General features: G+C 37.1%; 2 protein-coding genes across 2 annotated transcripts; both read right to left on the reverse strand.

The window, feature by feature from the left end:
• On the reverse strand, positions 1–2,842 carry LOC126707668 (disease resistance protein RGA2-like). The gene is made up of 4 exons (XM_050407487.1): positions 1,052–2,842; positions 884–914; positions 684–737; positions 1–232 (listed from the first exon to the last, which is right to left on the reverse strand). The coding sequence occupies exons 1-3, from the start codon at positions 2,689–2,691 to the stop codon at positions 699–701; spliced, it is 1,710 nt and encodes a 569-aa protein (XP_050263444.1). The 5' UTR covers positions 2,692–2,842; the 3' UTR covers positions 1–232; positions 684–698.
• On the reverse strand, positions 2,727–4,597 carry LOC126704740 (putative disease resistance protein RGA3). The gene is made up of 2 exons (XM_050403755.1): positions 2,863–4,597; positions 2,727–2,741 (listed from the first exon to the last, which is right to left on the reverse strand). Exons 1-2 carry the CDS (start codon positions 4,477–4,479, stop codon positions 2,727–2,729), a joined length of 1,632 nt encoding a protein of 543 aa, XP_050259712.1. The 5' UTR covers positions 4,480–4,597.
• Positions 4,598–16,766: the final 12,169 nt, after the last annotated feature.

Consider the following 16,766-nt stretch of genomic DNA (forward strand, 5'->3'; position numbering starts at 1 on the left):
TAAGGCCAGAAGTATGTATTGAAATATTTTGGTACATAAGCAATCTTATTCCAGTCCTCACCAATATCCTTTTGGCATCTTTTCTCCAAACAGGGGCAATCAATGATGCTTAGTATCTGTTAAGAGGTGAGGCATCTCATTTCTTCAGGAAGATGTCAGATTAGGGCAATCATCAATTACAAAGTTTTAAAGTGATGTGAGGCTGCCGATCCACTCTAGTAATGTCATCAAGCTGGGACAAAAAAACAAGAAATTAGTAGAAAACAAGGGACTTGTTTATGATAAAATTGAACTAGGTAACACATTTCAATGGCAACTATCATTCTAGAAACTTTGTTGGACTCTTTATTAGCCTTCCAATCTGTTTATGCACTTAAATCAATAAAGCTACCAAGTAAATCATCTTATCAATAAATAACATGTGCAGAAATCATATCTAGAATGATTTTTTTTTTTTTTAAACAAAAAGAAGGGAATCACCACTTAGTTGTTGGAAATTGCAAAGCCCTAATGTTTTAAAACAAGCATCAACTATATTTGTTTAAAATATATAATATTTTAATAGAAAGCCATAAGTGATTTATACAAAATTTTCAATTTTTTGACATAAAAACAATTAAAATAAAAAAAAAAAATTAATCAGATCCAATTTGAAAGTAAATGGAAGAACAGATGATACTTACGCTTTTCTTCTTCTCTCACTTCATTCCCTTCAAAATCTTCTTCTTCCTCCTTACCTGCAAAAACCCATATAATGAAAACCAGCTTTTTTCCAAGGTTTCAGTTGCTTCTATATATGGGTCAATAGAGTTTTTTCTTTTCTTTTTCAATAGACAAGACAGTTCAGATTGATTTATGGTATTGGAGTAAGGGAGAAGATTACCTGTTCTATATATCGGGAACTGAGGATTGTTCTGCTTCAAAATTTCAAATAAATTTCCCAAACATAAGAAGTGAAGAAGATAAAAGAAGTTAAAAAAGCAAATAAGTTGCCCAAACATAAGAAGTGAAGGAAAAAATTTTTAAAAATCTCGGTTATATTGATACGTACAAATCATAAGGTACGTAGTATGTATTGGAATATTCTGGTACACGAGCAATCTTATTCCATTCCTCACCAATTTCCTTTTGGCATCTTTGTTCCAAATGGGGACAGCGAAGGATGCTTAGGATCTGTAAAGAGGTGAGGCAACTGATTTCTTCGGGAAGTGATGTCAGATTGGGGCAATCGTCAATTACAAGGTTTTGAAGTGATGCGAGGCTACCGATCCATTCTGGTAAAGTCATCAGACTGGGACATCTGGAAATCATGAGATATTGGAGAGTAGTAACGTGTTGAAGATACGTAGGGAGACACTTCATTTTGGTAACTTGTTTCAAGATCAAACACTGGAGGCGCTTAGGGCGACCTGCGCCATCATCATCCACATCGCTAAATAGATCAACTTCTTCGCAGCACCTAATGTCCAGCATCGTAAGAGAGTTGTTATGTCTGAGATATTGGGACAGAGATGTTAGTCTAGGGCACTCCCAAATCTTTAATTTTTTAAGAGAAGTCAGGTTCTGAAGCCACTCCTCTGGCAGATACTCTGTGTCCCGCATGTCTTCTAAATGTAGATACTTCAATTTGGAGAGAGGAGGGAAGGAGGAGGGAAGTGAAGAAGCTCCTGCCGTATTCATCTTCAACGCCATTGTTTGTTGCAATGCCTTCCAGCTAGCGCTTTTCAAATAAAGCGTGTTATCAAGATATGGAAACAGTGGCATGGAAGTCAGCAAACTGCAATGACATATTTCCAAGTAACAAAGACGAGGAAAGGAAGGCACCGATATGTGTTGTTGATATTGATGACTCCATGATGTGGATGTCATTGTTGTCTGATCGCTATTATCCACAATATCCCCCTTCCACCATCCCTTTAGATTGCAACAAGAGCTGAGCACGAGTGACTCTAGGGATGGAAAAAACACTGTCAATAATGAAGCAGAGACCTCATCGTTGATATCCGAATTTGATATGTACTCCAAACTATCCATATCTGAAAGAGACAGCGTTTGGAGAGACGGGAGTTGATACAACGGTGGCAATTGTTGGCATTTCTTGCAATTGTATATATATAATTCAGAAAGGTTTGTTAACGAAGAAAGCCAAATTGAAAATCTGGCACCACCATACCCGTGCACAGTCAAAGATTTTAAATTTCTGTGTGGTTGTAGGCCATCCAACAAATTTTCATCATCACCGGCATCGGCAACATTGCCACGCCCCCATCCTAATGACAAGGTATTGAGATGCTGCTTCCCCTTCAAATTTGCAGCCTTGGTATCTGAGGAAGCATCTTTCACCCATTTCAAAATTTTAATCACTATTTCTCCTCTCAAGTCATTAAGCTTGTTCAATTCTGCTAGTCCACCACAATGCTTGGAGGAACCGACAGGATCCTCACTAACAATAAATAAAGTTAATGTCTGAAGAGGAGTCAACCGCCCCAATCCATATGGCATATGAGTCAAACTGTAACATTCAGTTATCTCAAGATGCTTGAGGTTCACCAATTTTTGAATGTCTATTGGTAACTCCCTAAGTTTTTCACATGAAATGAGTTTCAATGTGTGCAAATTCACCAGTCTCGTAATAGAATCAGGGAGAACCTCAATATCATTATAGGAAAGGTCAATGTACTTTAGTTGCATCAACTTACCTATGATATTTGGCAACGTCTTAATTTTTAAGCCGTGTAGATCTAATGCACGGATATATCTAAAAGCAGAAATAAGTTTTCTGAGAGTTGATTCTTCCACTTCCACTTGATGGTTCAATTCATGGGATGTCAAAATGAATGTTCGTATCTTATTTGCTTTAACCAACGAGTTTAAATTCTCTCTAAAGAATGAATCATTATAAAATGAGAAAGATATATGACGAACTTTTTCGTTCACATGTTTTGCATTAGAATTAACCATTGTACACTCAATACTTGAAATCAACTGTGCAAGATCGTGGATTAAGTCATGCATTTTAAAGTTCATGAACATGCCTTTGTCTTCTTCTACTACTTGGAAGAAGGACCTCCACAATAGATCCTCGAAGTACTCATTCGCAATATCCTCCAATCGTAAGTTCTCTTCTTGTGATTGGATAAATCCTTGTGCTATCCATAATCGTATCAATGTCAACTTCTCAATCAAATAATCTTTGGGAAACAACGAACAATATGCGAAACAACACTTTAAATGTGATGGGAGATGATCGTAACTCAATTTTAAAACAGGGAAAATATCATCCTTTAGCTTAATTACATTTTTGAGTTCATTATCCTTAATATATGACCATTCAGATTCTGTCTTTTTGTAGTATAATACTCTTCCTATTGCCTTTATAGCAAGAGGCACACCACAACATTTTGCTACAATGTCTCTTCCAATTGCTTCAAAGTTAGGATTGATAGTATCTTGCTTTTTTTCAAATGCCATTTGTTTCAATAAAGACCAAGATTGATCGTTTGACAAACCTTTTAGAAAATACTGCATTGTGCCGGCAATATCTGCAACCAAATTGTTCCGTGTAGTTATCACCACCTTACTTCCCTTTGAGCCATCCAACAAAAGTGTTTTCAAATTACCCCATATTTCTTTGTCCTCATTCCAAACATCATCCAATACAAGTAAGTACTTCTTTTGGTTGAGACTTTTGCGAAGTTCAATTTGCAATTGATCCATTTCAAGGTTGTTAGGACTTTTAGGGTTTGCCGATGCAAGTATCTTTTCAGCAATTGTTTTCACATCAAAGTCATCGGAGACACACACCCACATCTGCAACTCAAAATAAGCCTTGACCTTCTCATCATTGTATATATATTGAACAAGTGTGGTCTTCCCTAGCCCCCCAATTCCTACTATGGATATGAACGAAACGTTCTCCCCCACATCAAAGTCCAACAATTGACCTATGATGGCCTTCTGATCCTCCTCCCTCCCGATAACGTCTTCTTCACGTACAAATGAGTGAGTCTGGTCCCTCTTCCTAGTCACAACTGCTGTCCCTAAAGGACGCTCTACCAACTGGAAATTGTTCCTATCCTTTGCTATATCATTAAGCCTCTCCCTCATGGCCTTTATTTTGCGAGCCATCTTAAAACCAAAAGCAAGTTGATTTGAGCTAGAAAAGAAAACGCGTACCTTCTTTGTCATTTTACCGCCACCCATCACATTTTGCCGCAAAACATGAGTGGAGAACTCGCTCAACAAGTCATCTGCATCAAAAACTGCATCTCTGAGCTTTGTAAGCCAGTCCCTGACTTGACGGCTATGGACCTGCTGGTCCTCTGCATCCTGAAGAACAGCTTGAATGGTGGAAACAGTGTTTGACATTTTTTCGAGGTCATCTTTGAAAACCCAGATTGATCCAACCTGTTGGAGAGTGGAGGAGGCCAAGCTTTCAATGATCTTCTGCGCAACGCCATACAGGATTGCATCGGCCATTTCTTCTTGTTGGGTGAAAGAAAGCACTGAGAGATAGACAAGAAAGTTGAAAAGACAAGGATGAAATGTGGTAGAAAGAAAGAAAGAAGATTAAAGTTTTGTAAAGGCAAAGACTGCTCAATTTCGCATTCACGTGGAAAGAAGGGCACTGATTGATGATGAATTTAATGATTCTGCGAGAAGTACAAGTGAGTGTATGTGAACATATGACTTTTTTTTTAGATCTAATGTGAGCATACGAGTGTCGGTGGGTAATGATTCCGCGTGAACATTAAAGAAGTATAATTGAGTTTTATAATTAACTAAATGCATTTTGTTTATCCAAAAAAAAAAAAAACTAAATGCATCTTAACATATGACTATTAGATTCACAAATTACGAGCATAATGTTTTGAATGACTTTTAACCCCCAAAAAAAAAAAGTTTTGAATGACTGTTAGTTGGCCATTGGTGACAAATTGCAATTTTTTTTTTTTTTTTTTTTTATGATGGGATAGTTACAATGGAGAGAAAAATGTTTTGAAAATATCAAGAAGTACCAACTAGTGAAGACACAGACATAAACAAACAACTAGCTGTATACCAAATTTTAGATTAAATATGCACATGCCATAATGATTTTGGCGGTAGATTTTAGTTTTTCTATTAAAACATGGGAGATTATTATTTTATGATAATTATTTTATATTATCTTATAAGATTCAACACATTAATAATTATTTTTAAGGAAAATTATTATTGCATGGGTTTGCATAAAAATGTAACATACATTTCTTTAGTTTATAATGTAGATCTTACATGAATAATATATTGTCCTATTTTTTAATGGATAAAACTTATATACAATACCTTAAGTACTGTTCTTTAGGTTCTCCTCTTAAAATTCTGTCATGTAACTATTTAACTAAAAAATACACTTTCTTCCCACGAGAAAAATGACACATAACAAAATCTTAAGAAATGAACCTAAAGAACAGTACCTACGTACTATACCAAAGTCTTACCCTTTTATTTTTTTGGAACATAAAGTCTTGCCCTTTTTTAATATAGACAGTTGCATCATCTGTATGTGTCAACTTCCAATCGTGAACCCTTTTGGCATGTTTCAGATGACAAGAAAAAGGTTCTAAGGGAGAAAAAATAAAAAGTAAAAATAAATAAATATATATATATATATATATAGAGAGAGAGAGAGAGAGAGAGAGAGAGAGAGACCTTTGGAAATATAAGGAAGATGTTGGAGCGGAAAAGAATCGAATTAGCTAACAGCTTCATTTTAGTCCAAATCTCAAATCTGACAGTTGAAATTAAATTTATAAATTGAATTTATTTCTCAAAAAATAAATTGATCATCCAACCCATTCTTGTGGCCAATGATCCCTACCAAAACGTAAACCCCTTTTTACATTAAAAAAAATAAATTAAAAATTAGATATTAAAAAAAAAAAAACATGTTTTCAGTTTTTAAACAATATTACACTCATTTCCACACTTTTTCACTCATACGTATTTTCAAAAAACTGAAAACAATTGTTTAAACACACGTATCAAACGGGCCTTAAGTGTTACTAGTATCATTTTGTTTTGTTTTTTTCCAAGTAAGATGATTGTGTTTGATTTTTTTTTTTTTTTTTTTTTTTTTTTTTTTTGATTCGAGTGATTATGTGTTTGACAGTTTAGTTGTTTTTTTTTTTTTGGTGAATTACAGTTTAGTTGTTTGTTGTCCACAATTAATAGTTTAGGACTTCGAGATTAATTAAGTGCTATTTTGCTGCTCTTTGATTTACATAACAGATTTATTATTATTATTATTTTTTTACTTGGCAATACGTTAAGAAAAATATTGGACATATTATAAAACGTAATGCTAAGCAATTGAGGTTATGTAGTTTCAAACTCTTTTTTGTATGTTTGGAATCTTTTAATTTTATTTTTTCCTTTTACTTGGCAACACTAATAAATTATTGTACATGGTTTTTGAGTGAGGTTTGCAGTGTGATTTTGTGTTAAACATTTTTCCTTCTTCCTTGTGTATATGTTTATTTCTCAAAAAAATAATAATAAATTATTTTTAGTAGAATAATATTGGACATATAAAATATAAAAAATTATTTGAATTATAGATTATAGGGAAGTTAACTTTAATATATGAATTTTTTTTACTTATGAATCTTGGCAAAACTAGATTTCACAATAAGATGGAAAATGATTTTTTAATGAAGTTTAAGTGTTATACATTGAAGGGAAATTGTTGCGAAATTAAATGTAAAAATATTAATCCAAATGCACACTTATTTACTAGACAATTTTCCTGTTTGACATCACTAATAAAAATTAATTATTTCAGTTTTTTATTGATTGTGCAACCTCAACAAAATATATTCATTCTCTCTCAATGGTATTTCTGAAGTTTTGATAATATTAAACGCAATTAAATATAAATTAATATTACAATTAAATAAAGATATAAATATAGACTTGTCACAATTTGAATTATATATTGGATGTATTCAAAATGACACTACCATATATAATTAAATTTCGAGTAGCTCACTAATCATCCGTAGACATATAACACGCTTTGAAAATGTGATCTCTAATGAAATATTTGACTTTTTATATATAACTCCTTGATTACAAAGACTTTTGTTAGTAATTAATTGCATGCACCTCCAAATTCAGGCATATTACTACATTTGATGGATAAGAAGTTTTATGAAGTTGTTATTGAGAAAAGTCAGCAATTTTAATTCTTTACTCCGAACTTGGTCAAACTTGAGATGCTTTTTCCATACATAGGGTAACTTTCTTCATGAGAATAATACCCACCAAACCTCAAAAATATTTTAATAAAAAATTTAGTGTTAGATAAATTTCCATGAACAAAACTCTAAGATTAGATTTGTTTAGATTAATCATCGGATAGTGACTTTGGTTGTGTGTCAGCTGTTCAATGAACAAGGTTTGAGTTGGTTTATTGATTTGATTTGAAAACCATTACACTCAAAGCTGTTGTAGAGTAATCTAGAGATCGAAAACCACACATTGATTTTATTAGGGTTGGGAATCCCCATTTTAGCTATTACTCTCTTCCATTTTTAGCTTATTCCTTAGAGCATTAGCATTAGCATGGGGTGTAAACACCCCCAATTGCTATTTTACCACCAAAACCTCAAAAATATGCTCCATCCGGGTATGGGGTTTTATAATTTTTTACATCCTGTAAACAGTTGATTCTTATATATAGAACCAATTGTAGCATAAGATGTAAGAAAAATATATTATTTTATTTGAAATATCTCCTCACTCTCTCTCTTGTCTCTGACTCTCTGCTCACTCTCCTTTCTCCGTTTCTTTTTTTCTCTCTCTCTCTCTCACTGGATTCGGTGGTACTTGGCATAGATTTTGGTGGCTCAGGTTTGAATCGGTGGCCGGGTTTTAAATTAGTGGCTAGGGCTTGGGTTTCTCTCGATGGTTTTGGTGGCCATTTCGGTGGCTGGGTTTTGTGGGGATCGACGTGGTGGTGAGTTTGAGTTTGTGGGGATCGGCATAGTGGAGGGTGTGGGTTTGTGGAGGAGGGTGTGGAGCAGTAGACATTGGTTTCTGTGGTGGACATCGGCGTCTATGGTGGAGCCGTGGAGGCAGTGGGTGTGGGTCATGGTGATTGTTAGGTATGTGGCTGGAGTGTTTCGATGATGGGTGGGTGTGGGTGAGACGGGCTTTGCCGTTTTTCTTTAATTTTTGTATGTGGGTATTTGTGCATCTGCAGGTTCGAGGTGGGTGGGGATGGGTTTGGCTTTTCTCTTGGATTTGGATTGAGGTTTGGGTCAGAATGGTGGTGGGTCTTGGTGTTTTGCTGGGTTTGTAGTGGTGATTCGGTTGTTTTTTGTATGGGTTGTGGTCTTATGGGTGATGTTGGCGGGTAGCAGTGGAGAAGTTTTTTTTTTTTTTTTTTTTTTTTGGCTGAATAGCCGTGGAGAAGTTTGTTGGGCAGAATAGAGAGACAAGAGATAAGAGAGAGAAATAGATTTTTATTTTTTTATATTTGTGTAGGTTATATTATTTTAATGATTTGAACGTAAAAATAGAAACTGAAACTAACTGTGAGTTGTAAAATGAAATAATAAAATAGATAAAGTAGGTTTTAAAGATATTTTACATCCTCCATGCATTGTGAGTATTTTATCTCTTTTTAGTGTTCTCGTTAGGTTTAAAGTGCTTCTTATGTGAGAATTTCATGTTAGATCTTTAGGATCTTCATGTTTCCTTGGAAAACCTCAGTGTGTAGTTTCTCTAGTGATGGGCTAGACTTTTGATGGTGATGGGCTAAATTTTAAGTGGTTGCTTGCTTGCCATTAACTTGCTTGTTAGAAGGATGAGCCTTGAAGACTTATTTTGTCTAATGGGCCCATTTAGCTAGCTTACGTACTTCATAAAAGAAGTGGGCTCTAAGTACATAATGACCCCTTGCCTACTTGGTATAAAAGAACCATGGGCTTTGGTGTTGTTTTAATGAAGTAGTCCACTAGGTTTTTCTTTTTCTTTTTTTTTCTTTTTTTTTGGGCAAATGACATGGGTCAGGGTTAGATGTTTTCCACAAAGTGACCCGTTTTGTGCAAAAAGGGCTATGAGGAAGGTTATCAGTCATGACCCAATCTGTATAGTAAAAGTCTATGGGTCATTAAGCCCATTTATAGAACCAAAATTCATGGGTCATAAAGCCCATCTCTAAAGTAGAAAATTTGGTTTGCAAGGCCTATCACGTGTAGTGGAGTAATTGGGCTTGATAAATGGCCCACCTGTATGAGAAAACCTTGAGTAACAAATCCCAACATGAAAAACAATTAATTGGACTGTGGGTCTTGCCCATTGTTTGCCAATTTTTATTCTTTTTGACTTGGCATTAATTGATGAATGAGACTATCAAACAAGGCCGGAAACAGTGAACCCACATCTATTGAAATTTGTAGATAACAGTTAACTAATGGAGTGCAATCATATTTTTCTTTGTTTAAATTTGCACTTAGGGACTAGGGAGAGTGGGATACATGATTGAATAAATCAACTAAAGGGTGTAATGAGCTAGCTCATTGCTAGTTGCTTTGTAATTAAAAGCAAAACCCAAAAAGAGATTCTTCTATAAGCCAAGCTCTATATCCAAGAGAAGATCTTCTATCTCATCCCCTCTCTCATTCCCAAATTCACTAATTAAATTCATTCCTCTTCTCCAACCCAACTGTGCTAAGCAAACAAAAGATTGGCTATTGTGGTGGCAAAGAGGGAAGGTGGCAGTAGTGACTAGTGAGACAAAAAAGAAGAAATAACTACAGTAAGATATAAATTCCCAAGATATCAAACAGCATCATGAGAGTTTTATATTCTCAAGGATAAATAATCTTACCAATCGTACATTCTCGAAATAAAAATTCTCCATTTGAATCTAATGATGGGAATCTTTTTATATCACAAGTAATACTTCCCAAACTTTTCTTAACTTTTATTTGAGTTTAATTATTTACCAGGCATGGAACTTCTTCATAACGACTTTGTTCCATGCCTCATTTCATAGAGAACCTCCTAAGTACACTCCAAAAAATACATTTAAATAAATAAATTTTTTTTCTAAGTAACTTTAAATAATTGATGCAAATAATAAATCAACTTAACACAAATCAAATATATATATATATATATATATATAAACCCAATTTCTTTGAGTTTTTTTTTTTTTTAAGTAAATAAAGAATAGATAGACTAAATAAAATATTGAAGATGGAGACTAACACCTACTAAATTATAAAAAATAAAAAATAAATAAAAAAGAAGTAATAATACTTTTGAAAGTAGAGGGAGAATAAGGGAATAAATCAAAATCTTTAACCTATGTTCTCCCCAAAGTAGCCAAGGTATTAGTGCAATTATTTGCTTCCCTAAACACATGCATGCTTGACTTTTGTGTGAGTGATCCTCCATAAAAGTCACTTGCAATCATCTCAAACTAGCATTAACATTAAAGCTTAAATGCATTAGAGCATTCCCATCAAGTGTGTCAAATGTCAAATATTTGACATTTGACACACCAAACTCTAAAAAACCACTTTCATCAAGTGTTTTAAATGCCATAATATTTGGCATTGATGAACAGTGCAATCTTAAATTTGAGACCGCATTGTTCACAAATTGTAAAACTTATATTATTTTTTTACTCAGGTGGGGCCCGCTTTCTTTCCTTCTTTATTTTTTCTACCTTTCTCATTTCCTTGTCTTTCTTCCCTATCTCTCATTCTTACTTTGAGCCTCCAACCATTTCTCTCTCTCTTTCTCTCTCTCTCTCTCTCTGACGAAACCCAGGCCGGAGCATCAAACCAAGCCGATCTCTATCGCAGTGGTTTTTTTTTTTTTTTTTCCTTTTAGTTTGTGATTTGATGGTAGATTCGACAGTGGTTGTGTGGGTTATGGATTTGGTGTTTTGGGGTATCTCATGCCTTGGGTTCCAATTTGGGCATATTTTGGTGGGTTTGTGATTTGGTTTTGGATGGGTATGGTTTGTGGTGGTCGGTGGTGGTGGGTATTTGTTTGATGGTTTTTTGCGATGGACCAGTGGTGGTTGATGGTGGGTGGGTATGAGTTTTATGGTTTGGTTTTGGGTTTGGGTTTGTGATTTGATTTTGGGTTTGTTTTTGTTTTGTGATTTTGGTGGTTGGGGGTTGAGGTTGTAGGCGGTGGTGTTTGGCTGTGGGTGTGGTTTTGGTGATCAGTTTTTGGCCATGGATGGTGATGGGTCATGGGTTTGGTTGGGTTAAGTTGGGTATGGGTGGTGGTGGGTTTTTTGGTGGCTGTTATGGCTGTTGGTATTGGGGTGAGGCTAGGCTGTGGCGGTGGCTAGCAGTGGCTAGACGTGGGTGTGGGTTGTGTCATGGGTTGAGAAAGATGGAGAGACAGTGGGAGAGAGAGACAAGGGGAGAGTGAAAAATTAAAAAAAAAAAATGAATAAAAATATTAAAGAAAGAATATTTAAATGAAGTTGTAAAAAAAAAAATAGAATGTTTGATGTTTGGTATTGCGGGGCCAGAGAATTTGGGGCCCTGGCCCACTTTACATCAACGCCCAAGGCCCGAGCCGAGGAGAGGAATTGCCGAGGACACACAATGAAAGTCCAAGTAGCTTTGATACATAGCCGAGGATGATTCTGCCTCGGCATCCCCAAGGCATTCCTAAAAGAAATGACAAGAACGGCATAGGAACAGTTTTGGGAAGAGCCGAACACATCCGCATCGATAGATAAAGGAGCCCTGGACAGTATGGCGACAAAAGACAAAAGAAAGGCTGCCATTACTGCCATTAAATACTCTGCGTCAAACAGAGCAATACTTTTCAGCTTTTACAACCACCCCCAACCACTCTGGGTATGGGCTGATTGGACAAGTATCAGTCCTGGAAAGTTGAACCTACACGTGGACATTGGGAGGGGAGTGAAAGCTACTATAAAAGGAAAAATAAGCAGTCCAGGAAAAGGGGCTGGGAAAAAAGGCCAAGAACCAGAGCCTCGCAGACCGTATCGAGGAGAAAGACTCCTCAAACGAACATCGTTTAATTCTGTATGAACACCATGACCAACCACCGTTCGGTGACCAAGGCCTAGCCTCTCAAACCCACGCTCTCTACAAATTATATTGTTTGGGCCCTCAACGTGCGAACCCAATACTATTTTGGGGCCGTCGCGAATTGAGTCCTTACAATTGGCGCCGTCTGTGGGAAGGCTTGTGTATTGGCACAGGCGGTGGGTCGAGAAAGTCCCCCCATCACTCCCAACAGCCTTTTGTAGTGCCCTAAAATAAAGTTCTGTTAGAGGCTACGCTTTTCCATTAGGGGCTATGCGTCGAAGCGTCAGTAGCGCGAAGGGTTCTAGGGGCTTGGCCGAGGGGCTAATCCCCCCAAACCAATGTCCCACGGCTTGGCCGAGGGGCTAATTCCCCAACTACTTAAAAAGCTAAGTTTTGGACATAACCAAGGTATTGCATGGTCCTCGGACTCAAACCTATAGGGAAACCAACTACTTAAAAAATTAAGTTTTGGGCAGAACTAAGGTATTGCATGGTCCTCGGACTCAAATCTATGGAAAAACCAACTACTTAAAAAATAAAGTTTTGGACAGAACCAAGGTATTACATGGTCCTCGGACTCAAACCTATGGGGAAACCAACTACTTAAAAAACTAAGTTTTGGACAGAATCAAGATATTGCATGGTCCTCGGACTCAAACCTATGGGGAAACCAACTACTTAAAAAATTAAATTTTGGACAGAACCAAGGTATTGCATGGTCCTCGGACTCAAACCTATGGGGAAACCAACTACTTAAAAAGCTAAGTTTTGGACAGAACCAAGGTATTGCATGGTCCTCGAACTCAAACCTATGGGGAAACCACCTACTTAAAAAATTAAGTTTTGGACAGAACCAAGGTATTGCATGGTCCTTGAACTCAAACCTATGGGGAAACCAACTACTTAAAAAATTAAGTTTTGGACAGAACCAAGGTATTGCATGGTCCTCGAACTCAAACCTATGAGGAAATCAACTACTTAAAAAGCTAAGTTTTGGACAGAACCAAGGTATTGCATGGTCCTCGGACTCAAACCTATGGGGAAACCAACTACTTATAAAGCTAAGTTTTGGACAGAACCAAAGTATTGCATGGTACTCAGACTCAAACCTATGGGGAAACCGCCTACTTAAAAAATTAAGTTTTGGACAGAACCAAGGTATTGCATGGTCCTCGGACTCAAGCCTATGGGGAAACCAACTACTTAAAAAATTAAGTTTTGGACAGAACCAAGGTATTGCATGGTCCTCGGACTCAAACCTATGGGGAAACCAACTACTTAAAAAGCTAAGTTTTGGACAAAACCAAGGTATTGCATGGTCCTCGGACTCAAACCTATGGAGAAACCAACTACTTAAGGAGAATTCTAAATTGCTCAGACCTATGGGATGATCATATACTAGAAGTCGGATTAAGTCCTAGACGGAATGAAAATCCCGACCTGTCCTCGGATCCTCAGTTCTAAGGGAACTGATGCAAACGAGCGTTTAAGTTCAGTACGATCGTACTTCAATCCTCGGACTGGATGCCAAAAATGGCTAAGGATAGGAAGGATATTAAGAAGGTGGCAAAGTACCCTAGTACTTGGCGACCTGTATGGGCAGCTCATTTTGGGTCACCCCTCCTCGGATGATTACCTCCTACACAGTACCGAGCATTCAGCTGTCATTTTGGTTAGTCTGGGGTATGTAACCTTTTTCAGGTCGGCATTATTGTGCCGAATAGTTTCAATAAGCTCGGAATAATATATTTTTCTTAACAAGGTCCTTGGCCCTAAGTATCGTTTTTTCAGGTCGGCATTATTGTGCCGAATAGTTTCAATAAGCTTATAAAGAAATCTTCTTCTTAACAGGGATTTCGGCCCTAAGTATCATTCAGAATTAAAAAAAAAAAAAAAAAAAAAAAAAAAAAAAAAAAAGAGAGAGGAGTCATATAATAGCACATCCATTCACAACATAACTATTACAGAAAAGAAAGAATACATAGAATAGAATAACGTCAACTTTTATTAATATAAAGAAGTAATACAGTGTATAATGAGGGGCTTAAACAAGCCTATATAGGAAGGTAATTACAAAAGAAAAAAAAAAAAAATACAATACAATAAAACGATGAATCTTTCTAAACTCTGCTCCAGTAGTGATCGTGTATGAGAGGGTGACCCCCTTTGATGGATGAGGAGAAGAAGAGGAAGAAGTAAAAGCACCTGGATGGATCTGGTGATGGGAAAGAAGAAGAAGGGGAGGCAAAAGGAGGTACTAGTGAAGGAAGAGAGGAAGAAGCAGGGATACTTAATCCCTGCGTCAACCCTGACTCCTATCACGCTAGTACCATATTAGCTATGCTCGAAAGAGAGCGGATGGTACTGATGATGAGCAACCCCAGCTTAGTTGCTCCAAAAATTTGATGCGATTAAGACCTACTTCGAATTTTGGCTAAAGGAAGATGAAAAATATCTTGAGTCTCTGCCTACCTTGTCCTGACCGAGCCATCTTAAGCTTCAGAGGGACACGGTGCTTCTGGAGAAGATGTGGTTCCTTCACCCCCACTTTTACCTCAGACATATCACACTCTAAGGTTTGATTGCGCTGATAAGGAAAACTTTGAGCGCAGCTGGAGGTTTAAGACTTTAGAAAGATTAAAGGGTCTCTATGTAAAGGAAGTAACTTCTTGCCTTGCTTCTTATATGGAAGGCAAGTTTAGTGGCATTTAATCCATTCAGATTTCCAAGAAGAGCTGCAAACGAGATAGTATCCATTTAACTCCCCAACGCCGTCTATAACCGTCAGATTTGATTGGCCTCGTAAAAGGAAGTTATTGAAGACGCGCCTCGTACACGGAAACGGCAGGAACGCATCGTGAGTAAATCTAAAAGAATGTCTCGTAACTCATTTTCTAGGCAGATGAAGAGACACCAACATTAATGAAGGACAACGCTGGGCAAGCCATGAGATAGGCCCGACATCACCAAAACCCTCCTCCCCGACTAAGAGGTCGGGCAGCTGGATTTTGAGGGGCTATTTTGGGGCCAGAGAATTTGTGGCCCTGGCCCACTTTACATCAGGGCCCAAGGCCTGAGCCGAGGAGAGGAATTGCCGAGGACACACAATGAAAGTCCAAGTAGCTTTGATACATAGTCGAGGATGATTCTGTCCTCAGCATCCCCAAGGCATTCCTAAAAGAAATGACAAGAACGACATGGGAACAGTTTTGGGAAGAGCCGAACACATCCGCATCGATAAATAAAGGAGCCCTGGACAGTATGGCGACAAAGGACAAAAGAAAGACTGCCATTACTGCCATTAAATACTCTGCGTCAGACAAAACAATGCTTTTCAGCTTTTACAACCACCCCCAACCACTCTGGGTATGGGCTGATGGGACAAGTATCAGTCCTGGAAAGTTGAACCTACACGTGGACGTTGGGAGGGGAGTGAAAGCTACTATAAAAGGAAAAATAAGCAGTCCAGGAAAAGGAACTGGGAAAAAAGGCCAAGAACCAGAGCCTCCCGACCGTATCAAGGAGAAAGACTCCTCAAACGAACATGGTTTAATTCTGTATGAACACCATGACCAACCACCGTTCGGTGACCAAGGCCTAGCCTTTCAAACCCACGCTCTCTACAAATTATCTTGTTTGGGCCCTCAACGTGCGAACCCAATACTATTTTGGGGCCGTCGCGAATTGAGTCCTTACAGGTATATTGTAAAATGAGGAGTTAAAATTGTAAATGCTAAAATTTTTATAATTGTTAATGAGAATGCTCTTAGTGAGAAAGAAAACCACGACAAGGGGATCCAATTCCAAATCCAATTCAACAATCAAATCATTAAAACCCATAAATGACATGAGAATGAGTTCATCTTACCATTTAGCAATGGTAGGTTTCAAAGTGTGGGGCTTATGGTTGAAGGCCAAAGCCAAGAACAACTAAAAGGCCCCATAAAAAGCACTTCCACAACGCAAAGAACTCGTTCCTAATTTCCTAAAGTATAAACTCACAGAAAATCAACATATTTCTTTCCAACCATAATGACCATAGTCCAAATGAAAATAAGATTCTCTAGGCAAAACATGCTTGTGAAATAGAGTTACAATTGGCTTATCTCTCTCTCTCTCTCTCTCTCTCTCTCTCTCTCTCTCTCTCTCTCTCTCTCTCTCTCTCTCTCTCTCTCTCTCTCTCTCTCTCTCTCTCTCTCTCTCTGAACAAACAATCAAACAAACAACCACCTCACAATGGGCATAGGGCATAAGGGGGAAACAATATCCATGCATCTAGATGCTATGACTTCTATTACATAGCATATCAAATTCATGAAGAAAACAAAAGAAATGAAGAAGAACTTGTGCATAAAAAAGAACCTGACCACAAGAGATGTGAAACAAGAAAGAAGAATAAAGATGAAAAATGACAGTAGCTTTATATTAGAATTTAGCTGATAGTGCAACAGCTTGTAGCTTAGCTATATGTAAATACAGCTTAGTGTTCACACGTAGTTTTGTTTTGTTATTTTTGTTTTGCATTCTGGCGTGTATGTTAATTAGGCTTTGTTTATATATTGGTGCACTCTATTATCTTATCCAAATAATGAAATTGACCAAAGTGGACTGTAAAATATCAAAGTAGACTAAAATAGACCAAATGGAGGAAATGAGTAACAAAATTGGGACAGAGAAGAAATT

This window comes from Quercus robur, chromosome 11 (assembly GCF_932294415.1).
Source record: "Quercus robur chromosome 11, dhQueRobu3.1, whole genome shotgun sequence".
In the NCBI taxonomy this organism is placed as follows: Eukaryota; Viridiplantae; Streptophyta; class Magnoliopsida; order Fagales; family Fagaceae; genus Quercus; species Quercus robur.